General features: G+C 40.0%; 1 protein-coding gene across 1 annotated transcript; it reads left to right on the top strand.

The window, feature by feature from the left end:
• The first annotated feature begins 1,672 nt into the window (after nt 1–1,672).
• Nucleotides 1,673–23,315, top strand: LOC112263793 (vesicular glutamate transporter 2.1). The gene is made up of 12 exons (XM_024440402.2): nt 1,673–2,159; nt 4,323–4,578; nt 5,122–5,240; nt 7,042–7,156; nt 12,334–12,421; nt 12,556–12,642; nt 13,394–13,536; nt 17,923–18,072; nt 18,251–18,383; nt 18,569–18,679; nt 20,474–20,601; nt 20,731–23,315. The coding sequence occupies exons 1-12, from the start codon at nt 2,086–2,088 to the stop codon at nt 21,070–21,072; spliced, it is 1,746 nt and encodes a 581-aa protein (XP_024296170.1). The 5' UTR covers nt 1,673–2,085; the 3' UTR covers nt 21,073–23,315.

A 23,315-nucleotide genomic window follows, 5' to 3' on the forward strand; every position in this document is an offset into this window, starting at 1 on the left:
CCAGTAGATCAATGCCTTAAATGTCTATGTTTACTTTTTGGGATGTACTTCAAAAACAATAACTTTCTATTGTTCTATTCCTATGATGTTTCACAACTCATATGTTTTAAAATCATAGTCTGTGTTGTCTAAATATGTTGTGTCTTGATTGTTTTGCATGAAAGGCTATTGAACTTATTAACAACATTCTGATAATGTCCTTTTAAATAAAATATTTGGGGATTTTAAAAGTGTGCACTACAATTACTGTATAATTAAGAACATGTATAGAACATGTATCGCAAACTTAATGATGGTGTTGGAGTCGTGTTTGGCCACACAGTCTGGGTGATCAGGGAGTACAGGAGTGGACTAAGCACACACCCCTGAGGGGCCCCAGTGTTGAGGATCAGCGTGGCAGACATGTTGTTGCCTACCCTTACCACCTGGGGGCAGCCCGTCAGGAAGTCAAGGATCCAGTTGCAGAGGGAGGTGTTTAGTCCCAGGGTCCTTAGCTTAGTGATGAGCTTTGTGGGCACTATGGTGTTGAATGCTGAGCTGTAGTCAATGAACAGCATTCTCACATAGGTGTTCCTTTTGTCCAGGGGGGAAGGGCAATGTGGAGATTGCGTCATCTGTGAATCTGTTGGGGTGGTATGCAAATTTAAGTGGGTCTAGGGTATCTTGGAGGATACAGGCATGACAATAGCAGCCTATTCATATCAGAAATACTTCAAATCAAATATCATGGTTTAAATATATAAATATATATTATCACGTTTTCATCCCATCCAGTACTGCATGTAAAATGTAGTGTACTTCGAGGATGTCTCACTGGCCTAATGCAAAAACCTGACAGGAATTATACTAAGTGCCCGCCAGATGGCGTCAGTTCCCCAATCCATTTATACTCTATTAGCATTAGGTAGCTGCCAGTTTCTTTAAGAATTTCCATGTGTCTCTCAAAGGTGTTCGGCTCTTACATTTTAATATTTCAGAATGAACTGTGGTGGAACCGCAAAATAACTTTGATCTACCCTTTGATGCTATAGTTACAGTAGTGTGTGTGTGTGTGTGTGTGTGTGTGTGTGTGTGTGTGTGTGTGTGTGTGTGTGTGTGTGTGTGTGTGTGTGTGTGTGTGTGTGTGTGTGTGTGTGTGTGTGTGTGTGTGTGAGCAAGCAAGAGAGAAAAGTGGGTAAAAGTGTATGTGTTGGGGGATGCCTAAATTATTGATGGATTCCTGTTTTCACGAGAGCTCATAGGAGGGGAATCCAGCCCTCATCTGGTTTCCATAGCACCGCCCTCAGGAAGATAAGACAGTATTTTATGTAGGCTCCATGTAGACTTCATGCCTAATATAAAAGCAAATATTGGGAAAGGTTGTAAAACTGAAAATAACTTGCGTTTGTATGTCACCACGCATAGCCCTCACACTTTGTAAGGTTATGATTTCCAAATGCAAACAAACCATCTAACCATCCTTTCTTATTCCAGCCTGAACCGCTCCCTAAAACAGTCGATTACAGTGTAACAACAATAGCTTTCTGGACAGTAGGCTATATTGAGTATTACTCTGGTGATCAGTTATGTGGATGCGGCGTGCACCAAGCGCAGATAGTGTGCACGAGGCTGTCGCTGACCTTGGTGCTGAACAGCCAGAGGTTCTCGCGACATCAGAAAAGCTGGCGCTCTCCACTGAGAAGCGCAAGCCCAGCTCTGTGGTTTATAGAAGCAACTCCACACACCGCTAGTTCCCGCTTTTACTGGTTGTTTCTTGTTTTAGATTATATGGTTTTCACCGTAGACGCTTCTAACGTTTTTCTCTTTCGTTCGCTTTAGGAATTATCTGTTGATTTTCATTGCGATGGCACTTGTACGTGAGGTGAACGATTAGTTTATATGGGAAATGGGGAATCAGAGCTCATCTGATTTCTCTCACATGTAGGCGTTTTTACAGCGAACGACGCGTGATAGGCTACAGATCTTGTCTGCTTTTCTTATCAAATAATCAGATACATCTCTTGCTCCACCGGTTTGTTCGGTCACACGCACCGTAACATGAAGCTTAAACAGTAGACATTTTTTAGAAAAACATCAAATTTGGATATGGAGTCCGTCAAGATGAGAGCCAAAGAGGGGATAAAGGAATTTGGGGCGAAGACCCTGGGACAGATGTACAAGTAGGTGTTGAAATTATGTTTAATATGCAGGCTAGCCCATGTTTAAACATAGGGCTGGTTATGATTTCTGTATTTTCAAGTGATAGGCCTACAATATGGTGGTGTAATATGGTGGTGTAATGGTAGTAGACTACTGTACGTTCCTATCCTATGCCGAGAAGTGTGTTACTTTTATCTCAAACAGCTTGCAGTCATGGTCACGCCTCTAATAGACGTAGTGGGAAAATTATGCATAACCTCGTGAAAGCGCAGGAAGGACCTTGATGCTTGTGGAAAAAGTCAACAATACATTAATGCATGAAACAGATAGCTGCGAAAAGCATTTGCGGTGAACTAGCCTACTATGTATGCGATTAAATACAGATCCACGGAGTGTTATCTTCGTTTGCAATTGGCTTGTGACCGGGTCCCTGTAATATTTAAAATATTTTACTGAAACCAACAACTACGGGAGGTTATCTCTTTCATTATTTACGGGATGGGTAGCGATTTATTGCTAGTAGCCGAAACGTCGAACTGATTTGTCTTGCTAAGTGGCAAGGGCTTCATGCATCAAAGCTAGGACCGAGAGACTGAAAAACAGCTTCTATCTCAAGGCCATCAGACTGCTCAACAGCAATCACTAACTCAGAGAGGCTGCTGCCTACATTGAGACACTTTAATAAATGGATCACTAGTCACTTTAAACAATGTCACTTTAAACAATGACACTTTAATAATGTTTACATATCTTACAATACTAATATCACATGTATATAATGTATTTTAAACCGTCTATTGCACCTTGCCTATGCCGCTCGGGCCATCGCTCATCCATATACTTACATGTACATATTCTCATTAACCCCTTTAGATTTGTGTGAATTATGTAGTTGTTGGATAATTGTTAGATTACTTGTTAGATATTACTGCATTGTCGGAACTAGAAGCACAAGCATTTCGCTACACTCGCATTAACATCTGCTAACCATGTGTATGTGACAAATAACATTTGACATCTATTCTGATGTTTGTAGTTGCAGCCTAATGTCAATCAATGTCTTGTTGAAGCCTCTAAATGAATCTATTTAGTTTTGGTTTGGATTTTTTTCGATGTATTGTTGCTTCCATCGATAGGCCTATTTGGATTCCAAGTCCCATTTTAAACTTAGCTTGTATGAAATAACAGCTGCATGTTGTCGCGTTAAAAATATGTATTTTTCGTTGGGCATAACGAAATGATCACATTAATCTAGTTCATGTGCAATAGTTTTGATATTCCAAATGTATATTCTAAACAGGAGTGCATAATTAGCTAAGATAAGATAAGAGTTCTTGTAATTTTTTCCTTATGGCGATTTTACATATTTTTTTTAGGTATAGGCCTAATACTGTAACTGTAGCCTAAACTTTATTTGGGCTTATTTTGACAAACGAATTAATTGTGCATATGGCCAATAATGCATTTGAAACCGCAGGGTTAATGTTTGCCTGGAGAGATGAGCAACAGCCAAATCCGTGAATGCAAATGAGGGTGAAGGTGAGCGGTTGCTGCAATGCGGTGGGCGCATCTTCATTCGCTTCTTGCTCCAATGTACGATGCTTTTTTTTGGCATTTGATGAAATTGAACCTGGTGCCGCTAACATACAGCGCCATTTTCTATTAATAGTTGCTAAATTACCTTGCTAAAGTAGACTTTTCGTTTAATGAAAAAAACAAAAACATTTTCTGGATCATGTTAGTTATCATGTTCTGAATCATGTTGGTTATCATTCATCAAATAGCGCCCCCAGTCGTTGGGGCGAATACACTATCCTCATAAAACAACGGACTGAATAGGCATAGATATTTAATGTAGACCTAGATAACCTAAAATGCTGTTTCAGTACGCTATCCGAAGAAGATGTTTTTAAAATATAAATGAGTCTCCTTTCTTATTTTCAATAACTTTTACATTTGAAAGATTTTTATTGGACTTGATGCAGGCTATATTTGAAGGCTGTAGACTACAACATATATAACTGTATAGGTCTATCATTTAACTTAATTACAGGCCTGAATTTTAGCTACACTAAAATGCATTTATTATTCATAACATTCAAATATCGAACATAGGTTAATCCATTAATTTGAGGCTGATTTTCCGACGAAATTGGATGACTTTTTTATCTGGCTGTTTGAAGGGTGATGGAGAAGCGACAGGGAACTGGTGAAGTTATCGAACTAACAGAGGACGGCAGGCCCTCTGAGGCCCAGGAGAAGAAAGCACCCCTGTGCGACTGCACGTGTTTTGGGCTGCCCCGCCGATACATCATCGCCATCATGAGCGGTCTAGGCTTCTGTATCTCCTTCGGCATCCGATGCAATCTGGGCGTGGCCATCGTGGGAATGGTCAACAACAGCACGATTCACAAAGATGGGAAAATCATCATCACAGAGGTGTGTGTGGTGCACACTTTACTGACGTCAACATCGTGTCACTGCCCTCCTGCTCCCTAATTTGTCGTCCCTAAAAATAGTCCAGATGTTGGAGGCCTCCTAATCTTCTCACACTTGACCTGACCTTATATTGAAAATAAAAAATAAGCAAAGGCAGATACAGAACATTTCCCTTCATGTATTGGTTTCATAGCTAGATTCATTTTGTTCCATGCTTTTTCAGTGCAGCCATTATAGGTATGCCACCACCATAAACTATTGTATTCCATAATAACACAGCATTTAGCATGTGTATCCTACACACCGTGTACCGTATATGATGGTAATGATTATAGCTCACATTTCTGCTTCTCACTATATCCCTATTTCCTGTTATGATATGTGACCTTAGGCTTTGGTTATTAAGGTTATACGTCTTTATACGTTTTGTGAATTATTGTATTGAATTACAATGGAATTATATATGTGAAGAGGATTTATTACGATGTTCCATCGATTGTGTGTTGTTTATTTTATTGTCTTTGTTTTTATTTCACTGGAAAGAAAGCAAAGTTCAACTGGGACCCAGAGACAGTCGGTATGATCCATGGTTCGTTTTTCTGGGGCTATATAGTGACGCAGATCCCGGGAGGGTACATATGCTCGAGACTGGCAGCTAACAGGTAGGCCTACATTCATTCTTTTTTTATATATTTTTTTAAACATAAATTCGTATTCCTTCTCACAGTCTCAAATGCGATCTATTCGTAATTATTCAATTGGTTACTAAAATGTATCACTATGAAATGAACGACCCTCAAGAAAAAAAATGAAAATAGGTCCGATTTATTTTAGTCCTCAAGAGATGTACCCAATATGTAAGATCCGAGCAACTGGGATGATGACGTATATGTAGATTACTGAAGCCTGGATATATTATCGGTTTTCAACTTGTCATTATCACTCCTTTTCCCGTCAGAATAAATTATGTGAGGAACGAATTTTTAAACAAAATCAACATTTTAATGGTCTGGAAATGTTGCAGACACAAAGGCATCCCACAAGGGTTTCATTGGACGTTTCAAATCTTTATGACAATTAGACCTTTATTGTAAATGAGAGGGAGGATTTGCAGGCCAGTATTGCGACCCAAGGTTTAACAAGACAGTAGGCATAGTAACCATTGTGACTGCAATGGAGAAGGCCATTAATGGGTAATTAATTTGGGAGGGAGCGATTCAGCCGCTGACGCTGGCAGGGCTATTGAGATTTGACGGTGTCGCTCCGGTCCACAGGGCTTTCTGCCACCTGTTAATGAGGTCCCCGGGGGGAGCCGTGTCTAACTTGCTGCATTCTGGGGGCATGGCGACCAGCCCGGTCCTCGTCGCCGAAGGCTTACTCACGCTCATATACACGGTGCACACTAAACATGGCTTATAAATAAGGTTTAGGCCTAGCTTACATGAGGCATGAGCAGCATTTAAATATAGGATATTATAATAGGAAATTACTATATATTTTAGTGGGTCTTTGGGCCACTGTCCATAATTGGTGATCGCAATTTATACCCTGAATATATATGAAGAAAGACAATCAATTTGGCATCATAATATGTTTTGTTGAGTAAATACAATATTATTTGTTGAGCGGGCTATTTAAATATATACGATGTATTACATTTGTATAATGTAGTTTAATGTATAACATGTTTATTGTCTATATGTTTTCTTGATTGACATTGAGATGTAATCGATGCCAGAGAGTTGCCTCAATCCGATTAGAGTTTGGGTGGGAGGGGCGTGGTCTCCGGGTGTTTACAAGACGTGACAAAAAAACAAAAAAAAATACCATGGTTCCGGTTATTCATTTGGGATTGCCTCCACTGGCTCAGCTGCGCTCAAACCAATGTCCTCTGCTGTCGACACTCCCTGTCATCACGCTTTCATTTATTTCTCCAAATTAATTATTGCTATCTAACGTAAATCAAGAAGTTAACGGTGCACTAGCCAATGCTTGACATGAAAAAAATCAAAGTCTTAAATATTTTAATGATGCATGAAAATTATATATATATATATTTGGACGTAAGTTTGGCCATTTGATTAGAAGAAGAACAGCAGGCCGAATATAGGCCTTATAACCATTAGAAAATGGGATAGAAAAATGACATTGAATAGGACTAACTCCATTTCGATAGTAAGCCAGTAAATGAGTGTGGAATGTGATTTGTTCGATGGGTCCCTGCTAAATTTAGTCTGGATGGCTTTAAAAAAAAATCGGAGATTAATAAATTAATTAAACATGAAGTCAATAAGAGGCCTAAACCTAAACTAAACTGTTTCCTGCTTTGAAGAATAAATTGGCCAAGACATAAATACAGCTTAAATAAATCACTAGGCCTACTGGACACGTTGTTTATCAAAATGATGTATAAGGCCTACGACATACGATATATGAAAATGTGTATATTTCTGTTTCTTTTAGGGTTTTCGGTCTTGCCATTTTCCTTACCTCAACGCTCAATATGTTAATCCCCTCGGCGGCACGGACGCATTATGGACTGGTCATCTTTGTGAGGATATTGCAAGGGCTGGTGGAGGTAAGGAGTTCTTTAATTCAAAAGTCACATTTCTGGAGAGCTTTTATATTATTTGCAAATTGTAATTAAGATTGAGTACGCCTATCCTGTCAATAGCGCAGTTTTCGAAAATAGCCATTTTTCCTTTGTGGCAGTTCAATTATGTTTAGGCTACAGTATGTCAGAGGCAATGGAATAGAGGCAGTACAACAGCCAGAATGCACCCTGGGGAAATGTGAGACTGTTGTATTGATCTGCAGCTGGGTATTTGTTGTGGGAGAGTCCCCTCTGTCTGTTCTAAAAAATATGTTCTGCGTTTTTCACACAAAAATTAACTGTAGTTGTACAGGCTCTGGTCTTGTCCCATCTTGATTGCTGTCGGGTAATATGGTCAAATGCAGCAAAGAAAGACCTAGTAAAGCTGCAGCTGGCTCAAAACAGAGCAGCACACCTTGCCCTTAACTGCACGTCAGTCTTTCCTGGTTGACGGTTGATCAGAGATTAACTGATGATTAACAGATGAAAATTCCAGATTGTCTGCATAATCAAATATCATACAGCTCAGACACCCATACATCCCCCACAGGACATGCCACCAGGGGTCTCTTCACAGTCCCCAAGTCCAAACGAATTGACGGCAAAGCACAGTATTATACAGAGCTGTGATTGTACGGAACTCCCTTCCATCTCCAATTACTCAAGCAAACAGCAAAATTACCTTTAAAAAAATTATAAAACAACTTCTCATGGCACAATAGGGATGGTGAAATGACACACACACACACACACACACACACACACACACACACACACACACACACACACACACACACACACACACACACACACACAACACACACACACACACACACACACACACACACACACACACACACACACACACACACACACTATCACACTCTTAACACACACAATCTACACACACATTATTCTTTAGTTGTATTGTTTATATATGTTTTTATTTAACATTTGTGTGACTGTTCTTTTCTATCAGTGTGTTTTCCCACTGGGCACAGAGGGCAATTTAACAATGATTCCTTGTTGGTTCAATGTCATTTCATTGAAATTAAGTGGAAACAAAGTTGATTCAACCAGTGTGTGCCCAGTGGGTTGTTACTTGACATGTTTTATGTTTTTATGTGGGCCCCAGGAAGAATAGCTGCTGCTTCGGCAAAAGCTAATAGGGATCCGAATGAACCAATAAACCTGCTGAAACATATCTGCTCTGCTCTCTGGTAGTAACACCACAGTTAGGAAAATGCTAGTCTAGCCAGAATCATATTCCCAAAGACAATGTGCTGATATATCAGCAGTTCATGAATCCACTGTCCAGTAGGCATATTGAAACATGAGATGTTGGCAGCGGCTGCCTTGTACAGTAAAACATGATGCCATGTTGATACTGAAGGGCAGGCTACATTCAACGTGTCATAATAAAACACATCCAGCTAAACGAATCAGATGTGGAAAAAGTACTCGAATGTCATACTTGAGTAAAAGTAAAGATACCTATTAAACGACTCAAGTAAAAGTGAATGTCACCCAGGAAAATGCTACTTGAGTAAAAGTATGTTTAGTGAGTCCACCAGATGTGAGACAGTAGGGATGACCAGGGACGTTCTCTTGATAAGTGTGTGAATTTGACCTTTTTCCTCTACTGCTAAGCATTCGAACTGCAACGAGTACTTTTGGGTGTCAGGCAAAATGTTTGGCGTAAAAAGTACATAATTTTCTTTATGAATGTAGGGAATTAAAAGTAAAAGTGATCAAAAATATAAATAGTAAAGTAAGATTCCCCCCCAAAAACGTATGTAGTGCTTTAACGTATTTTTACTTAAGTACTTTACACCGATACACCATCCTGGCACCAGAGCCAACCATTGAGAATCATTTTGAACACCATAGATGGAATTTTAGAATAATACTTTATTGTCCATTATCTTGCAGAGAATGGAAATATGTATTTATTCTCACAAGCCTGACTCATTAACTACTTTCAATGCAATAATTATCTTAAAATAATTGTCTATAGGCTGTGTTGGCTGTGAGTGATAGAAATAGGGTTCAAATGAATGTCTTGTGATAATGAATGGTGTAATTCAATAACAACAGCACATTTACGTGTTTGGCATTGATGGCTGAGGTGAGACTGGGCCAGTAGCTCCCATCTGGGCACACACTGGTTGAATCAATGTTGTTTCCATGTGGAATAGACGTTGAATTGACGTCTGTGCCCAGTGGGTCCTTGATTTGAATGAGCCATCAGATGACAAAGGCTAATCTGGTTATGTCTTGTTTTTGTCTCTGTAAGGAAAGGCTTCGGTGTTTTGGGTATATTCAGTAAATAGAGCAATATTAATTCAGTTGTGAGGGGTACACATTCCATGAGCTTACAGGAGGACCTAAAAGTGATTCATATATAGTGATCTCAGATCAGTCCAGTGGATAGCTAGGATAAATCTCCTCCTAGCATGTCCATGCAGATTGCATTGTCAAATAGCACACTCTGTTCCAATTAGCAGCTAATGAACATTTAATGGCAGCAGCATTGTCAGTGTAATGAGAGGCTCATCAGTTAGCTCAGAGCACTGCGTCTCTTATTAATGTTAATCAAAAAGGCAATGAAGAGAGTATGTTGGTTTTTGTTTGTGATCATATTTGATTTACAACCATGGCAGCTCATATCTGGTAGTATCATCTCTTGTGATTGTCAGCTCAGTGCAGGCAAATCTATTATCAGTATGTCTTATGTTTACAATTTCTCCCATTATTCTGTGACAATCTGTTTTGAAACCATCTATTTGAATAACACAGTTCCCTACATTTAGTCTTTAAAATGGTTGTGTGCAACTTTGTGTTTTGAATTTTTTCTTTTTACATGTATTAATCAGTTTGGCCAAAATGGGGGAGGTATTTAAAGGACATGTGAAGAAAGATTAGAAGACAAGGTTAAGATAACAAATGAACGTTGTATTTTACCTAATGAATCCAATAACAGGTGGTACTGTAACACGTTACACTATATCTCAGCTAACTCGTTAAGGGCGATAGACTGTAACAAGGCTCAAGATTCAAGGCCTGCCCACTGGGCACACATTGGTTGAATCAACGTTGAATTGACGTCTGTGCCCAGTGGGTGGTTATTTCATGTTCATAAATGTTTAATTTTACCTAATGAAACCCATAGCTGGTGGTAACTAACAAAAGGCTTACAAGTATAAGATATTACATGTTACCCCAGGAAAGGTAGCCTATCGGTTAGAGCGTTGGGCCAGTAACCGATTGGTCGCTGGTTCAAATACCCGAGCCGACAAGGTGTCAATGTGCCTTTGAGTCAGGCACTTAACCCTAATTTGCTCCAAGGGCGTCGTACTACTGGATGACCCTGTAAAACTGTAACTATCAGGTATATGTGACAAATAAACCATACAGTACTAGTCAAAAGACACACCTGCTCATTCAAGGGTTTTTCTTTATTTGTACAATTTTCTACATTATAGAATAATAGTGAAAACATAAAAACTATGAAATAACACATATGGAATCATGTAGTAACCAAAAAAAGTGTTCAACAAATCAAAATATATTTTAGATTTTAGATTATTCAAAGTAGCCACCCTTTTCCTTGATGAGAGCTTTGCACCCTCTTGGCATTCTCTCAACCAGCTTCATGAGGTAGTCATCTGGAATGCATTTCAATTAACAGGTGTGCCTTGTTAAAAGTGAATTTGTGGAATTTCTTTCCTTCTTAATGTGTTTAAGCCAATCAGTTGGGTTGTGACAAGGTAGGGGTGTTATACAGAAGATAGCCCTATTTGGTAAAATACCAAGTCCATATTATGGCAAGAACAGCTCAAATAAGCAAAGAGAAACGACAGTCTATCATCACTAAGGAAGACTCAGAGTTACCTTTGCTGCAGATGATACGTTCATTAGAGTTACCAGCCTCAGAAATTGCAGCCCAAATAAATGCTTCACAGAGTTCAAGTAACAGACTTGCTTGGGCCAAGAAACACGAGCAATGGACATTAGACCGGTGGAAATCTGTTCTTTGGTCTGACGAGTCCAAATGTATGATTTTTGGTTCCAACTTCTGTGCTTTGTGAGACGCAGAGTAGGTGAACGGATGATCTCTGCATGTTTAGTTCCCACCATGAAAAGCATCGAGGAGGAGGTGTGATGTTGTGGGGGTGCTTTGCTGGTGACACTGTGATTTATTTAGAATTCAAGGCACACTTCACCAGCATGGCTACCACAGAGTGAAGGAAAATCAGCCAAAAAAGTGCTCAGCATATGTGGGAACTGGTTGAGAGAATGCCAAGAATGTGCCAAGCTGTCATCAAAGCAAAGGGTGGCTACATTGAAGAATCTCAAATATCAAATATATTTTGATTTGTTTAACACTTTTTTGTTACTACATGGTCGCATATGTGTCATTACATAGTTTTGATGTCTTCACTACTATTCTACAATGTAGAAAATAGGAAAAATTAAGAAAAACCTTTGAATGAGTAGGTGTGTACAAACGTTTGACTGGTACTGTATATTTAAAACAATGTATTAGATTTTTTAACCCATTGTGTGTGGTAACTATAAAAAGTCTATACTTAGCTTTACCCCAGGATATCAATTATTAAGGGTGGTAACTATAGAAACAAGGTAGCTTTATTCACGTCAGGGGAATTTAGAGGAACAAGGTTGCTATATTCACATCATGGGAACTTAGTGAAAAGTGTCAGCCTATTTGCAACGCATCTCCTTGTTATTGTATTTCCATTGTTGTGTGTTTCACCTGCATTCAGTAGTCTATGAATCACATGATTATGAAGGTATAAATGTATGAAAAGGTGTAGACTTATTTACAATGTATGTAGTTCGGTCTTGTGATGTACTTGTGTACATGTATTAAGTCATCTTTTATGTTTTGTGTGGACTCCAGGAAGAGTAGCTGCTGCTTTAGCAGTAGCTAATGGGGATCCTAATAAAATGCTAAATACTAAATGTTAAGCAGTGTTGCTAGAATCCATTGCTATTGCCATAAGGAGCAGGATGATCAGAATTTTCTGGCCATCTTGTTCATTATAACTTAAGAATAATAGCAGCAGTATGATTTACTTTAAACCAGTTACCTACTATTAGTTGCTCATGGTTCTGTGGTGTGTGTGTGACCTACCCAGGGAGTAACCTACCCAGCCTGCCATGGGATCTGGAGTAAGTGGGCTCCCCCTCTGGAGAGGAGTCGCCTGGCCACAACCTCCTTCTGTGGTAAATACTCTTTTCAATAGTATCTTATCTGTCACACTATGGTAGTGAAGCAAGAGGTACAGTAGTTGTACTTCCTTTGTCTATTTAGATTTCCTTTTTCTTCTCTTCCCCCTCTCTACCATTTCCTCTTACAGGTTCATATGCTGGTGCTGTCATAGCCATGCCTCTAGCAGGGATCCTGGTGCAGTACTCAGGCTGGTCCTCTGTGTTCTATCTCTATGGTAAGATGGAGTTCCATGGCAATGTTATAGCTTCCAAATGTAAAAAGCATAAGCTGATGCACACCCACCCTGAAAAGTCACTGCGTGCCGAAATGTTGGTTAGGTTTACCCACTCAATTGTTGGGAGCATATACAGAGTTTTCCACTTTCTTTCTATCTTTTTATATAGCTTCCAAATTAGTTTTTAACATTTTTTTAATCATCATCACATTCTAACCAACAACCTATTTGAAAATATTGAAAATATGTTGAGTATAGTACATCCTCTTCTACACCTGCATTGCTTGCTGTTTGGGGTTTTAGGCTGGGTTTCTGTACAGCACTTTGAGATATCAGCTGATGTACGAAGGGCTATATAAATAAATGTGATTTGATTTGATTTTGATTTGATTTTAAAGCTTGTTGCTGATGCTTTCAGACCTCCAGACCATTGATTTCTTCCTAATGTTTTGGTGTGTCTGTTCTCCAATAATTTTCCATCTCTCCCTGGACTAGATGAATTTGGTCTTTTTGTCTGAGGGTTTAGTCTATGGGGGATTTCTAAAAGATCTGCCTTTTAAGAATGTAATGTTATTGTACAGGCCGATCTAAGCTTTTCACATGTTCACATACAACAATGACACAATTAAAACACATTTACAATAGGGTTTCTGTAGCTTTGCTGCATGGTTCCATAATGACTAGAAGATATACATAATCCACCACCCATATTTTATTTATCCTGTGTAACAATCCCAATATCATTGTGCAGGGTGCTTTGGGATCTTCTGGTATATGTTCTGGATCCTTGTGTCGTATGAAAGTCCTGCTGTGCACCCTACCATCACCCAGGAGGAACGAGTCTACATAGAGGAGAGCATCGGGGAGAGTGCCAAGCTCATGGGCCCTGCTGAGGTGAGGGACAGGGCTTGAGGTTGGTTGAATAAAAGTTGTTTGAAGGGTTTCAAACAACTTTCACTCAACTAACCTCATGCCCTGCTTCTCTGTTTCAGTGAAATAATCCAAATCTGTGTGAAAGTTTGACAAAGTTTTTTAGTAGGCCATTACGTTTTCTTAGTGATATTAGGCCAGAGTTCTCAAAGTCTTCAAAGTCCACTTCTCCTCAAATCGATTCCTATGATATTAAATTGGGAGATGATGCTATGCCCCACTTCCTACTCAGGCTTGTTTTGATCTCTGCTCCCCTGAGGCCTCATGCATAAACTGTGAGTATGTCCAGAATATACCACAAATTGTGCATGCGCCAAAAAAGTTGACATTTATACAAATATAACTTGAGACAATGTGCTAACCTATCCGGAAACTTTAGACCATGCGGATGCACATCTTACAACTCTAAAAATCTATGTGTTTAATTTTATTGTAACATATAGACATAGGAATCTTTTCCTATTTATTTTATTTTCATAACCATTGCAGAATAAATTCCTCATCTTTTCTTTCCATGACAGGTTCATATTCTTGAAGTAGCCATACAACAAATTACAATGCACAGCTCTCATTTAAGTGGACCTTGTAGCCTAGTAAATAGATAGGCTATATACAGTTGAAGTCGGACGTTTACATACACCTTAGCCAAATACATTTACATTCACAAAATCAGTATTTGGTAGCATTGCCTTTAAATTGGGTCCAACATTTCAAGTAGCATTCCACAAGCTTCCCACAATAAGTTGGGTGAATTTTGGCCAATTCCTCCTGACAGAGCTGGTGTTTCTGAGTCCGGTTTGTAGGCCTCCTTGCTCGCACACACTTTTTTTTAGTTCTGCCCACAAATTTTCTATGGGAATGAGGTCAGGACTTTGTGATGGCCACTCCAATACCTTGACTTTGTTGTCCTTAAGCCATCTTGCCACAACTTTGGAAGTATGCTTGGGGTCATTGTCCATTTGGAAGACCCATTTGCATCCAAGCTTTTAACTTCCTGACTGATGACTTGAGCTATTGCTTCAATATATCCACATAATTTTCCTTCATAATGATGCCATCTATTTTGTGAAGTGCACCAGTCCCTCCTGCAGCAAAGCACCCCCACAACATGATGCTGCCACCCCCGTGCTTCACGGTTGGGATGGTGTTCTTTGCCTTGCAAGCATCCTCCTTTTTCCTCCAAATATAACGATGGCCAAACAGTTCTATTTTTGTTTCATCGGGCCAAAAAGTACGATCTTTGTCCCCATGTGTAGTTGCAAACCGTAGTCTGGCTTTTCATGGCGGTTTTGGAGCAGTGGCTTCTTCCTTCCTGAGCGGCCTTTCAGGTTATGTCGATATAGGACTCGTTTTACTGTGGATATAGATACTTTTGTAGCTGTTTCCTCCAGCATCTTCACAAGGTCCTTTGCTGTTGTTCTGGGATTGATTTGCACTTTTCGCACCAAAGTACATTCATCTCTAGGAGACAGAACGCGTCTCCTCCCTGAGCGGTATGACGGCTGCGTGGTCCCATGGTGTTTATACCTGCGTACTATGGTTTGTACAGATGAACGCGGTACCTTCAGGCATTTGGAAATTGCTCCTATGGATGAACCAGACTTGTGGAGATCTACAATTTTGATTCTGTGGTCTTGGCTGATTTCTTTTGATTTTCCCATGATGTCAAGCAAAGAGGCACTGAATTTGAAGGTAGGCTTTGAAATACATACACAGGTACACCTCCAATTGACTCAAATTATGTCAATTAGCCTATCAGAAGCATCTAAAGCCATGACATAATTTTCTGGAATTTTCCAAGCTGTTTAAAGGCACAGTCAACATAGTGTATGTAAACTTCTGACCCACTGGAATTGTGATACAGGGAATTATAAGTGAAATAATATGTCTGTAAACAATTGTTGGAAAATGACTTGTGTCATGCACAAAGTAGTTGTCCTAACCAACTTGCCAAAACTATAGTTTGTTAACAAGAAATTTGTGGAGTGGTTGAAAAAAAAAGTTTTAATGACTCCAACCTAAGTGTATGTCAACATCCGACTTCAACTGTATATTTCAAGTTATGCAATCCGATAAGCAGCACGGTTTATAGTATATAGTAGAATTTAACAGGTAAACAGTTGATCTTTTACATTGAAGTAGGCCTATGATGGCGACTGTAATACACAACATAGTCTCAGGGCAATCTCTGACACGCTGACACTCTTATTTAGTATGGTATGTTACGTTACGTTAGCCACCTGTGACCCGGAAGAATTTGTTTGGGGTCTAAAAATATGGTTATTAATATTTTATGGTATGTGCAAAATTGTCCTCTGTACCGGTCATTAGGATGTAAATATTACAAAATTGACATTACAGTCAATGGGTAAAGTAGATGAAAAACATAGTTGCAGCATGTGGGTCCACTATAGAGCACATTTTTTTTATAAGTTCTTGTCTAGCTCTTATTTAATGTGAACAAAATATTACAAGTCCTGACAACTCACTTAACTATTCCTGAGAAATCCACTTACTAGAAACAATTTGAATATCAAACTCACAAAAAGTATCATTTATAATTACTCATACTTCTTTTCAAATTACCATAAAGTGTGTACATTTTGAACGGCATCCATTTTTTTAAAGAACCAGGAAGATAAAGTTGTCAAGGTCACACCCCCACATGTGATATCATTGAAAAGCCCATAATGTCCTCTCAAAGGGACAACAGGTACATACAGTGGCTTGTATGGCCTTAGAGATACGGACCAAGAACTGATGAATTGCTGGGTCTCAGGGGGTTAGGTACATTATGAATGGAAAAGCGCTCATACAATATTCTATGAATTAGAGGATGTATAGTATCATACGTCTTACCCAGTCATACAATAGCATACGAATTGGACTTAATTTATCATACTTCTTGAATGACGTATAGTATTGTACGTCTTGATCTGAGATCAGGTTGCTTGTTGCACCATAATAACAAAGGAGAATTTTGGAGAGAATTTATGTTGGCGGTAAGGGTAACTAACGACCGAATGTGAGGAGAACTAAAACGACAAAGTTTACGTGAATTTATGTAGCTGGTTAGATGCATTTGGTTAAGTTTAGAATAAGAGTTAAGAGAAGGGTTAGCTAAAATACAAGAGTTGTCTCTGACGCGATTTGAACATGCAATTTTTGGATTGCTAGTCTGTCGTGGATTAAGACGTCAGCATGCTTCAATTTGGCTGGTGCCTAGCAAATTTGGCCAAGTGAACTGAACGCGTGTGCTCACATACTACTTTAAAAGTCCCTTGTTTGAAAAACGAGAAAAAGCATCAGTCTGTACTGTTTGTCCATTTGGCGATGCCATAGCCAGTATACGCTTCCTCAAAATAGTCAGAATTAATCTAAGATAATTTCTTGAGTTGTCATTTATTTTCATAGTCGTGCAGTTTTGCATCTGACTAGGATGTTTGGTGCAGTATTTTTTTCGCATGAGAACGAGTTGTCTCTCGATGAATGATAACAGGCACTTCGGCTTCCAACTTTGGCTTGCCTTGAGAAAATGTTTTGTGTGCCTGAACAGCCGAAAAAAAACCTTGCCAGTCCACAATGAAGAAAAAAGTCACAAAATATATGCACAAACTGTTCCGGAACTGTTTTGGCCCACCAATCCTCCCCGACCAACCTCCCTATGTCCAAAGTAACTAGACCATTAGTAGGTACAATACAGTACGTCTTGGAGGTGCTCAGAAATACGTGAAGTATATTCCATATGGCTCTAAGGCCAGGTTGATGTACTGCAATGGATGTTTTTTTTTCCGCCGAGACAATGTTTCAGAATTTGCGGGCAGACCATCGTAAACAGGATGGGGGAAAAGTCGATGCAAAACATTGTTGAATTCAAACTTTCTGCTGACAGGTCAACAACATTTCCATTGTTTTCTCTTTCAGAAACGGACAGTTCTTTTGTCAGCTACAGCATAAATTATTGCTAAAGATTAAAAGATTCTGCCAACACAGTAAATAGACCGGTAGCTTATGTAAAATATTTGACAGTATGGGTAGCTACAGTATTGCTGTGTGATAGGAGTTTAACATCATAGCCTATTTCAACTCAGAGCCTATAGGAAGGCAGGACATAGAAACCCAATGATATAATGATAAACTAAATATTGAACAACAATTCGTATTTTGCATAGAAGTGTGATGGCTGTAGCATTTAGCCTACTTTTAAATGGTTTAAAATATACAATAAATCTATCAGAATGTGCGGACTGGCACTCTCTATAGGCTGCATGTATGTGTTTCTCTCTTTCTCACCACTGCTAGCCTTTCACCGGTAACTCATGTATTTTCTGCCCTTTTGCTCCATCGTAGAAATTTAAGACCCCCTGGAAAAAGTTCTTCACCTCCATGCCTGTCTATGCAATCATCGTGGCCAACTTCTGCAGAAGCTGGACCTTCTACCTACTGCTTATCAGTCAGCCGGCCTACTTTGAGGAGGTGTTTGGGTTTGAGATAAGCAAGGTGAGACCAGTGGAGCATTGCCAGGATAGGGCACCAGCCTAGCCAAACAGTGTTGCTGGGGTATGGTACTCGAGGCCTAGGTGAGGGATGTGTGAAAATGTTGTGCTTGGCTCTAACTGACTTTAATACCTTTTAATACCTCTATGTGGATGTTGATTGCAACTGTTCCTGTCCTCAGGTTGGCATGGTGTCTGCCCTGCCCCACTTGGTGATGACAATCATTGTGCCCATTGGAGGGCAGTTGGCTGACTACCTACGCAGCAGGAACATCCTGTCTACCACTACAGTCAGGAAGATCATGAACTGTGGAGGTGAGAGAGCCCCTTCAGCACAATATGTACAATTATATCAGATGTGTTTGATAGAATAGTAATGCTTTTACACTATCTGTATGATCGTGGTACAATGACTTTTTGGGACTGTAATTAAATTGCAACTGTGATGGCCCATAGCCCCTGGGTTACTGTAGCATGTGTGTGACTGTCTGTCTCTGCAGGGTTTGGCATGGAGGCTACGCTGCTGCTGGTAGTGGGATTTTCCCACACCAAAGGGGTGGCTATTTCCTTCCTGGTCCTTGCTGTGGGCTTCAGTGGATTTGCCATATCAGGTCAGTACCTGTTAAACACATGGCATCAGAGAGTCTGCCAGTATAGATCACAGCTGCCTGTAGGATACTCCTCCCTTACTCTTTGTAGATGTGACCGATGTGAAATGGCTAGCTAGATAGCGGTGGAGTGCATTAATAGCGTTTCGATCGGTGACGTCACTCGCGCTGAGACCTTGAAGTAGTGGTTCCCCTTGCTCTGCACGTGCCGTGGCTTTTGTGGCACGATGGGTAACGATGCTTCGTGAGTGACTGTGGTTGATGTGTGCAGAGGGTCTCTGGCTCGAGCCCAGGTTGGGGCGAGGAGAGGGACGGAAGCAATACTGTTACATAGACAGAGAACAAATCTAACAACTACACCGTAGATTCTGTCTAGAATGGACACTATTTATTGCATGAATCTTGCCATGGAGGCAGAACTGAGTGATTTCCTCTAGATGGGCACATGAAAAATCGAAATTGGCTATATTGTAAAAATTCAAGAAAACACAACATAGCTTTTTGGTCTTAATTTAAGGTTAGGCATTAGGGTTAGCAGTGTGGTTAGGATTAGATTTTAAATAATATTTTATGACTTTGTGGCCTTGCCAGCTAGTGACCACCAGCTGCCTCCAGAACAAGATTCATGATGAAAACTCCAACTTGCCTATTTATCGTTCAACAGCCACCGATGTGGTCTAAAAAGGACCTGCAATCAGCAATATCCAGCTACAAAGGGAACAGGGTCGATTTCTCACATTTCTCAAACATCTATTCCAGCTGAAGCTTGTGGCTGCAAGGCAGACCTTGGTTTTACTACTACTCATTTTTCTTGGGCTTTCTCCTGGAGTATTTAATAATTCAGCACAAGTCCCAGAGGAGCTGCCATACAGGCTGGCTGTGTGCAGCTACAGAGGACACTCAGTGTGGGGGAGGAGATTCACTGGCTAGCTACTCCCTTTGCAACAAGATGGCTGCACGGGGCTTTGATTTTCATCGCCATTTCATTACATTTATATTATGTTTGGGGTATTTCAGTAGTTTTGATATTTCACTAGTATTTCAGTAGTTTTGTGGTCTTCATTAAAGAAAAAAAGGTCATTACTAATGGTGGTTTTTATTACCTACCAAGAATGAGCAAAACCTCTAGAGACCGTAAGGGCTAGATCCTATCAGATCTGCGCTAGCCAACACCCACATAGCGGTTGTTTGGACGGTGTCTGAGGTGGAACTGCGTTAGAGCTGTCAAATCCATAAGCGGCTCCTTGCGTCAGCTTATCGCGGACACTGCCATTGGATGCAAAATACGAAACCAACCGACTTTAATCAACCGACGATAATCCAACCGACGATAATCCAACTTTATAATTAGAAGTTCATGCAGCCGTGTTACAAGTTCAAACGCTCAAATGCGTGATGTTTTATTGTCTGATAGGCTATGAATCCCCCCATCCAAATTAACATTAAAACATGCATTAGCCTACACGTTCTATTGGCGTTTTGAACTTCTAACGCAGTGGGGATACTAAGGAAGGGAGTGGTTTGTGACACAAGAGCAGTCACTCACCTATTTGTCAGTTCATACCGCAAGTTACACATCCAACAACAGTCGCTATGCGGATGTCGGCCAACATGGTCTGATACGATCTGATTGAAACGAGGTCTAAGTTATAGTGAAATCAGTTGAACCACAAGAACTATAACCACTTGTTTTTATTTAATCAAGTGCTAATCAATTGTTGCCTTAGAGATCTGTCTTATAGAGAGTAACTTCACACTGAAAACCTTGTATTTCATTCTGAACGTTCTTTCCATTAGGATTCAACGTCAATCACTTAGACATTGCTCCACGCTATGCCAGTATCCTTATGGGCATATCCAATGGTGTGGGCACCCTGTCTGGCATGGTATGCCCATTGATCGTAGGTGCCATGACAAAAAACAAGGTAAGACATTCTGTTACCCTTGGAAAGTCCATAAAACATTATGGTTAAACGTAGATTCATTATCGGATAGAACTACAATTCTCGGTGACTTTGTATAAGACACTTTATATTCCATCTGTCCACATGAAGACTCGAGAAGAGTGGCAGTGGGTGTTCCTCATCGCTGCTCTGGTTCACTACGGGGGAGTCATCTTCTATGGCATCTTTGCCTCTGGAGAGAAGCAGCCGTGGGCCGACCCAGAGCTGACCAGCGATGAGAAGTGTGGCTTCATCGATGAGGATGAGCTGGCAGAGGAGACGGGCGACATCACCCAGAGTTACGGTGCCCTGGGCGGCGGTCCGGCCAAAACGTACGGTGCCACTACGCAGAACGGGGGCTGGGCTGACAGCTGGGATAAGAAGGAGGAGTTTGTCCAGGAAGAGGCAGAGGGAGGGCCGTATGGCTACAGGCAGGACCAGGACTACTCCTAGAGACAGGAGACTCACTGACCATCAAACGGTAGACTTATTTTGTATTGTTTACCAGTTTAGACGAAACAAGTCAAAAACCAAACAAAAAAGATAACAATCCATTGTTGTATGTTTGCACAAATTCTAATCATTAATTCTAAAGATAAAATTTGTTCAAAAGATGATTTTATTGTACAAATAAAATAAAAAAATATAGAGATGTAGCACATAAAATTGACAGATCTATTTGTAAATGTAATATGCATATAAATTATAGATATATTTATTTGGAGTGCAATTGTGTGTAAGTGTGAACCATTTCCACCTCATCAATCTGAGCTTCTTCATTCTGGAGAAGCCTGTTATGTGCGATCAGACAAGATTTAACTGGCTTCCTGGATCATCATGCCTAACTGGTTCTTATTACAACTCCTCATGAGCCAGCCATTGCAGTGTAAAAGAAACATGTCACTGTAAAAAGGGGACTTAACCAGGAATTGAGACTGTATGTCTTAGGTTGTACAGTATCTCTTCTGAATGCACTGAAAGTAGTGTCCTTTCAATGCATAATATAATTTTCTTTTTTTATTATGTGTTTGTATAACTGTCTTTACCACAGAGGCATAAAGATACAATAATGTTTTGAAGAACAACATAACACTTTCGCTAGTTGATGTAAAAGTCTTAAGATGCATGAAAGAAGATATAATGACGAAGCGTTGCTCACGTGTTTACTGTGCCATTTTGAGAGCTTGGGACTATACGGTTCTATCTGCATTTCTTTCTAAATGGAGTTAGTGACATAGCCTTGTTCTGTTCAATGTTCTCTACCTATATACCCCAATTCAAGTTGTTAAGTTCAAAAGAATGCAAGATAAAAATAGCGGACACCATTCAAACCAATGAGGGTTCGGAACTTTCAAGCCAATTATCTGTAATGAACACGACAGAGAGCTGGTTTCAAGCGCAGGGCGCAGCAGGTGTTTATTGTAAAGGACCACAGGAAGAGGCAGGTAGCTGGGTCCAGGGACAGGCAGAAGGTTATACACAGGGGGTCCAACAAGGCAACAGTACAGGCAGGGAAAAGGCTAGTAACGTCGTCTGGGAGATCAGGCCAAAGGTTGATAACAGGAAATCCGATAGGCAAAAGTACAGGCAGGGAATAGGCAAAAGGCATCGTTAGTGAGGCAGGCAAAAACTATCATATATGGGAGAATTACATTATGGGAAAAACAGCGCTCCCAATAGAAGTGTGTCACAAAACAAACAATACCTCACAATGATGGGGTGCAAAGAACTGAACTAAATAGTGTGTGATAACGACATACGGGTGATCAGAATTCAGGTGATTGGGATCTGGAGTTAGAGCTTCGTTCAGGGGATCTATGTGTTTGAGAGTGTAAGTTGGAAGTAGACACTACATTATCTAAGAATCATCTTTTTACAGATAGAACCTTATAGTCCCAAGCTCTCGATTTCATGCCTATAACAATGTTACATCTATAAATGTTTATGATTGGAGGTTACAAACATTCATAACTCGGTTATGTAATTCTTATGATCATTATGACCGTTTTATTGTCTGGTCAATTCAAGTCATTTCAATGAGATTTGTTGTTGTTTAAAGGTAAATGTTTGTCTGAGGTGACTAAAGAAATATAACATGGACAATATAAAGAAATGCTGCCCGGCACTATCAAGGGCCTGTGCAATGCAGAGAAAGACCAGCCAGCCGATCCAGAAGTAGCCAATCAGTATATCTACTGTACAGACAGTCCGTCAGCAGGAGATATGTTTTGCTAATGAAAAGGAAACATTTTTAGACTGGGATAGTGATCCAGATAGACAATGTTGTTAAAGAAAACTATACCTTGCAGTCCAGGAGGACAATTAGCCAAGTTGGTGATTGAGATTCATATTACGTCTACTTGTAAAAACATTAGAGCATTACTGAATAAAAAAACATGACAGTATAGCTGTGACTGCCTATGTAATGTATGTCACATTGAACGTTTACCATTCCTTAAAGAGTAGGTAGACAATCAAAAGAGCAGCAAGACATGATTTAGCCAGTGTGTATAGAGTGGGAATGACCAGTGTAGAGATACTGGGTTCCAGTCAATGATTTATATATACACTCGATGACTGACAGGGGCCTTGTTTAGAAGCCACCGTGCCTCCATCTTGGCACTCCCAAAATTGTAAATAAATATTTTGGAAGCTATAGAAATTAATTTATTATTGTCTACATTTGTTTTTGCCAC

The sequence above is a fragment of the Oncorhynchus tshawytscha genome, linkage group LG12 (genome assembly GCF_018296145.1).
Source record: "Oncorhynchus tshawytscha isolate Ot180627B linkage group LG12, Otsh_v2.0, whole genome shotgun sequence".
Lineage (NCBI taxonomy): Eukaryota > Metazoa > Chordata > Actinopteri > Salmoniformes > Salmonidae > Oncorhynchus > Oncorhynchus tshawytscha.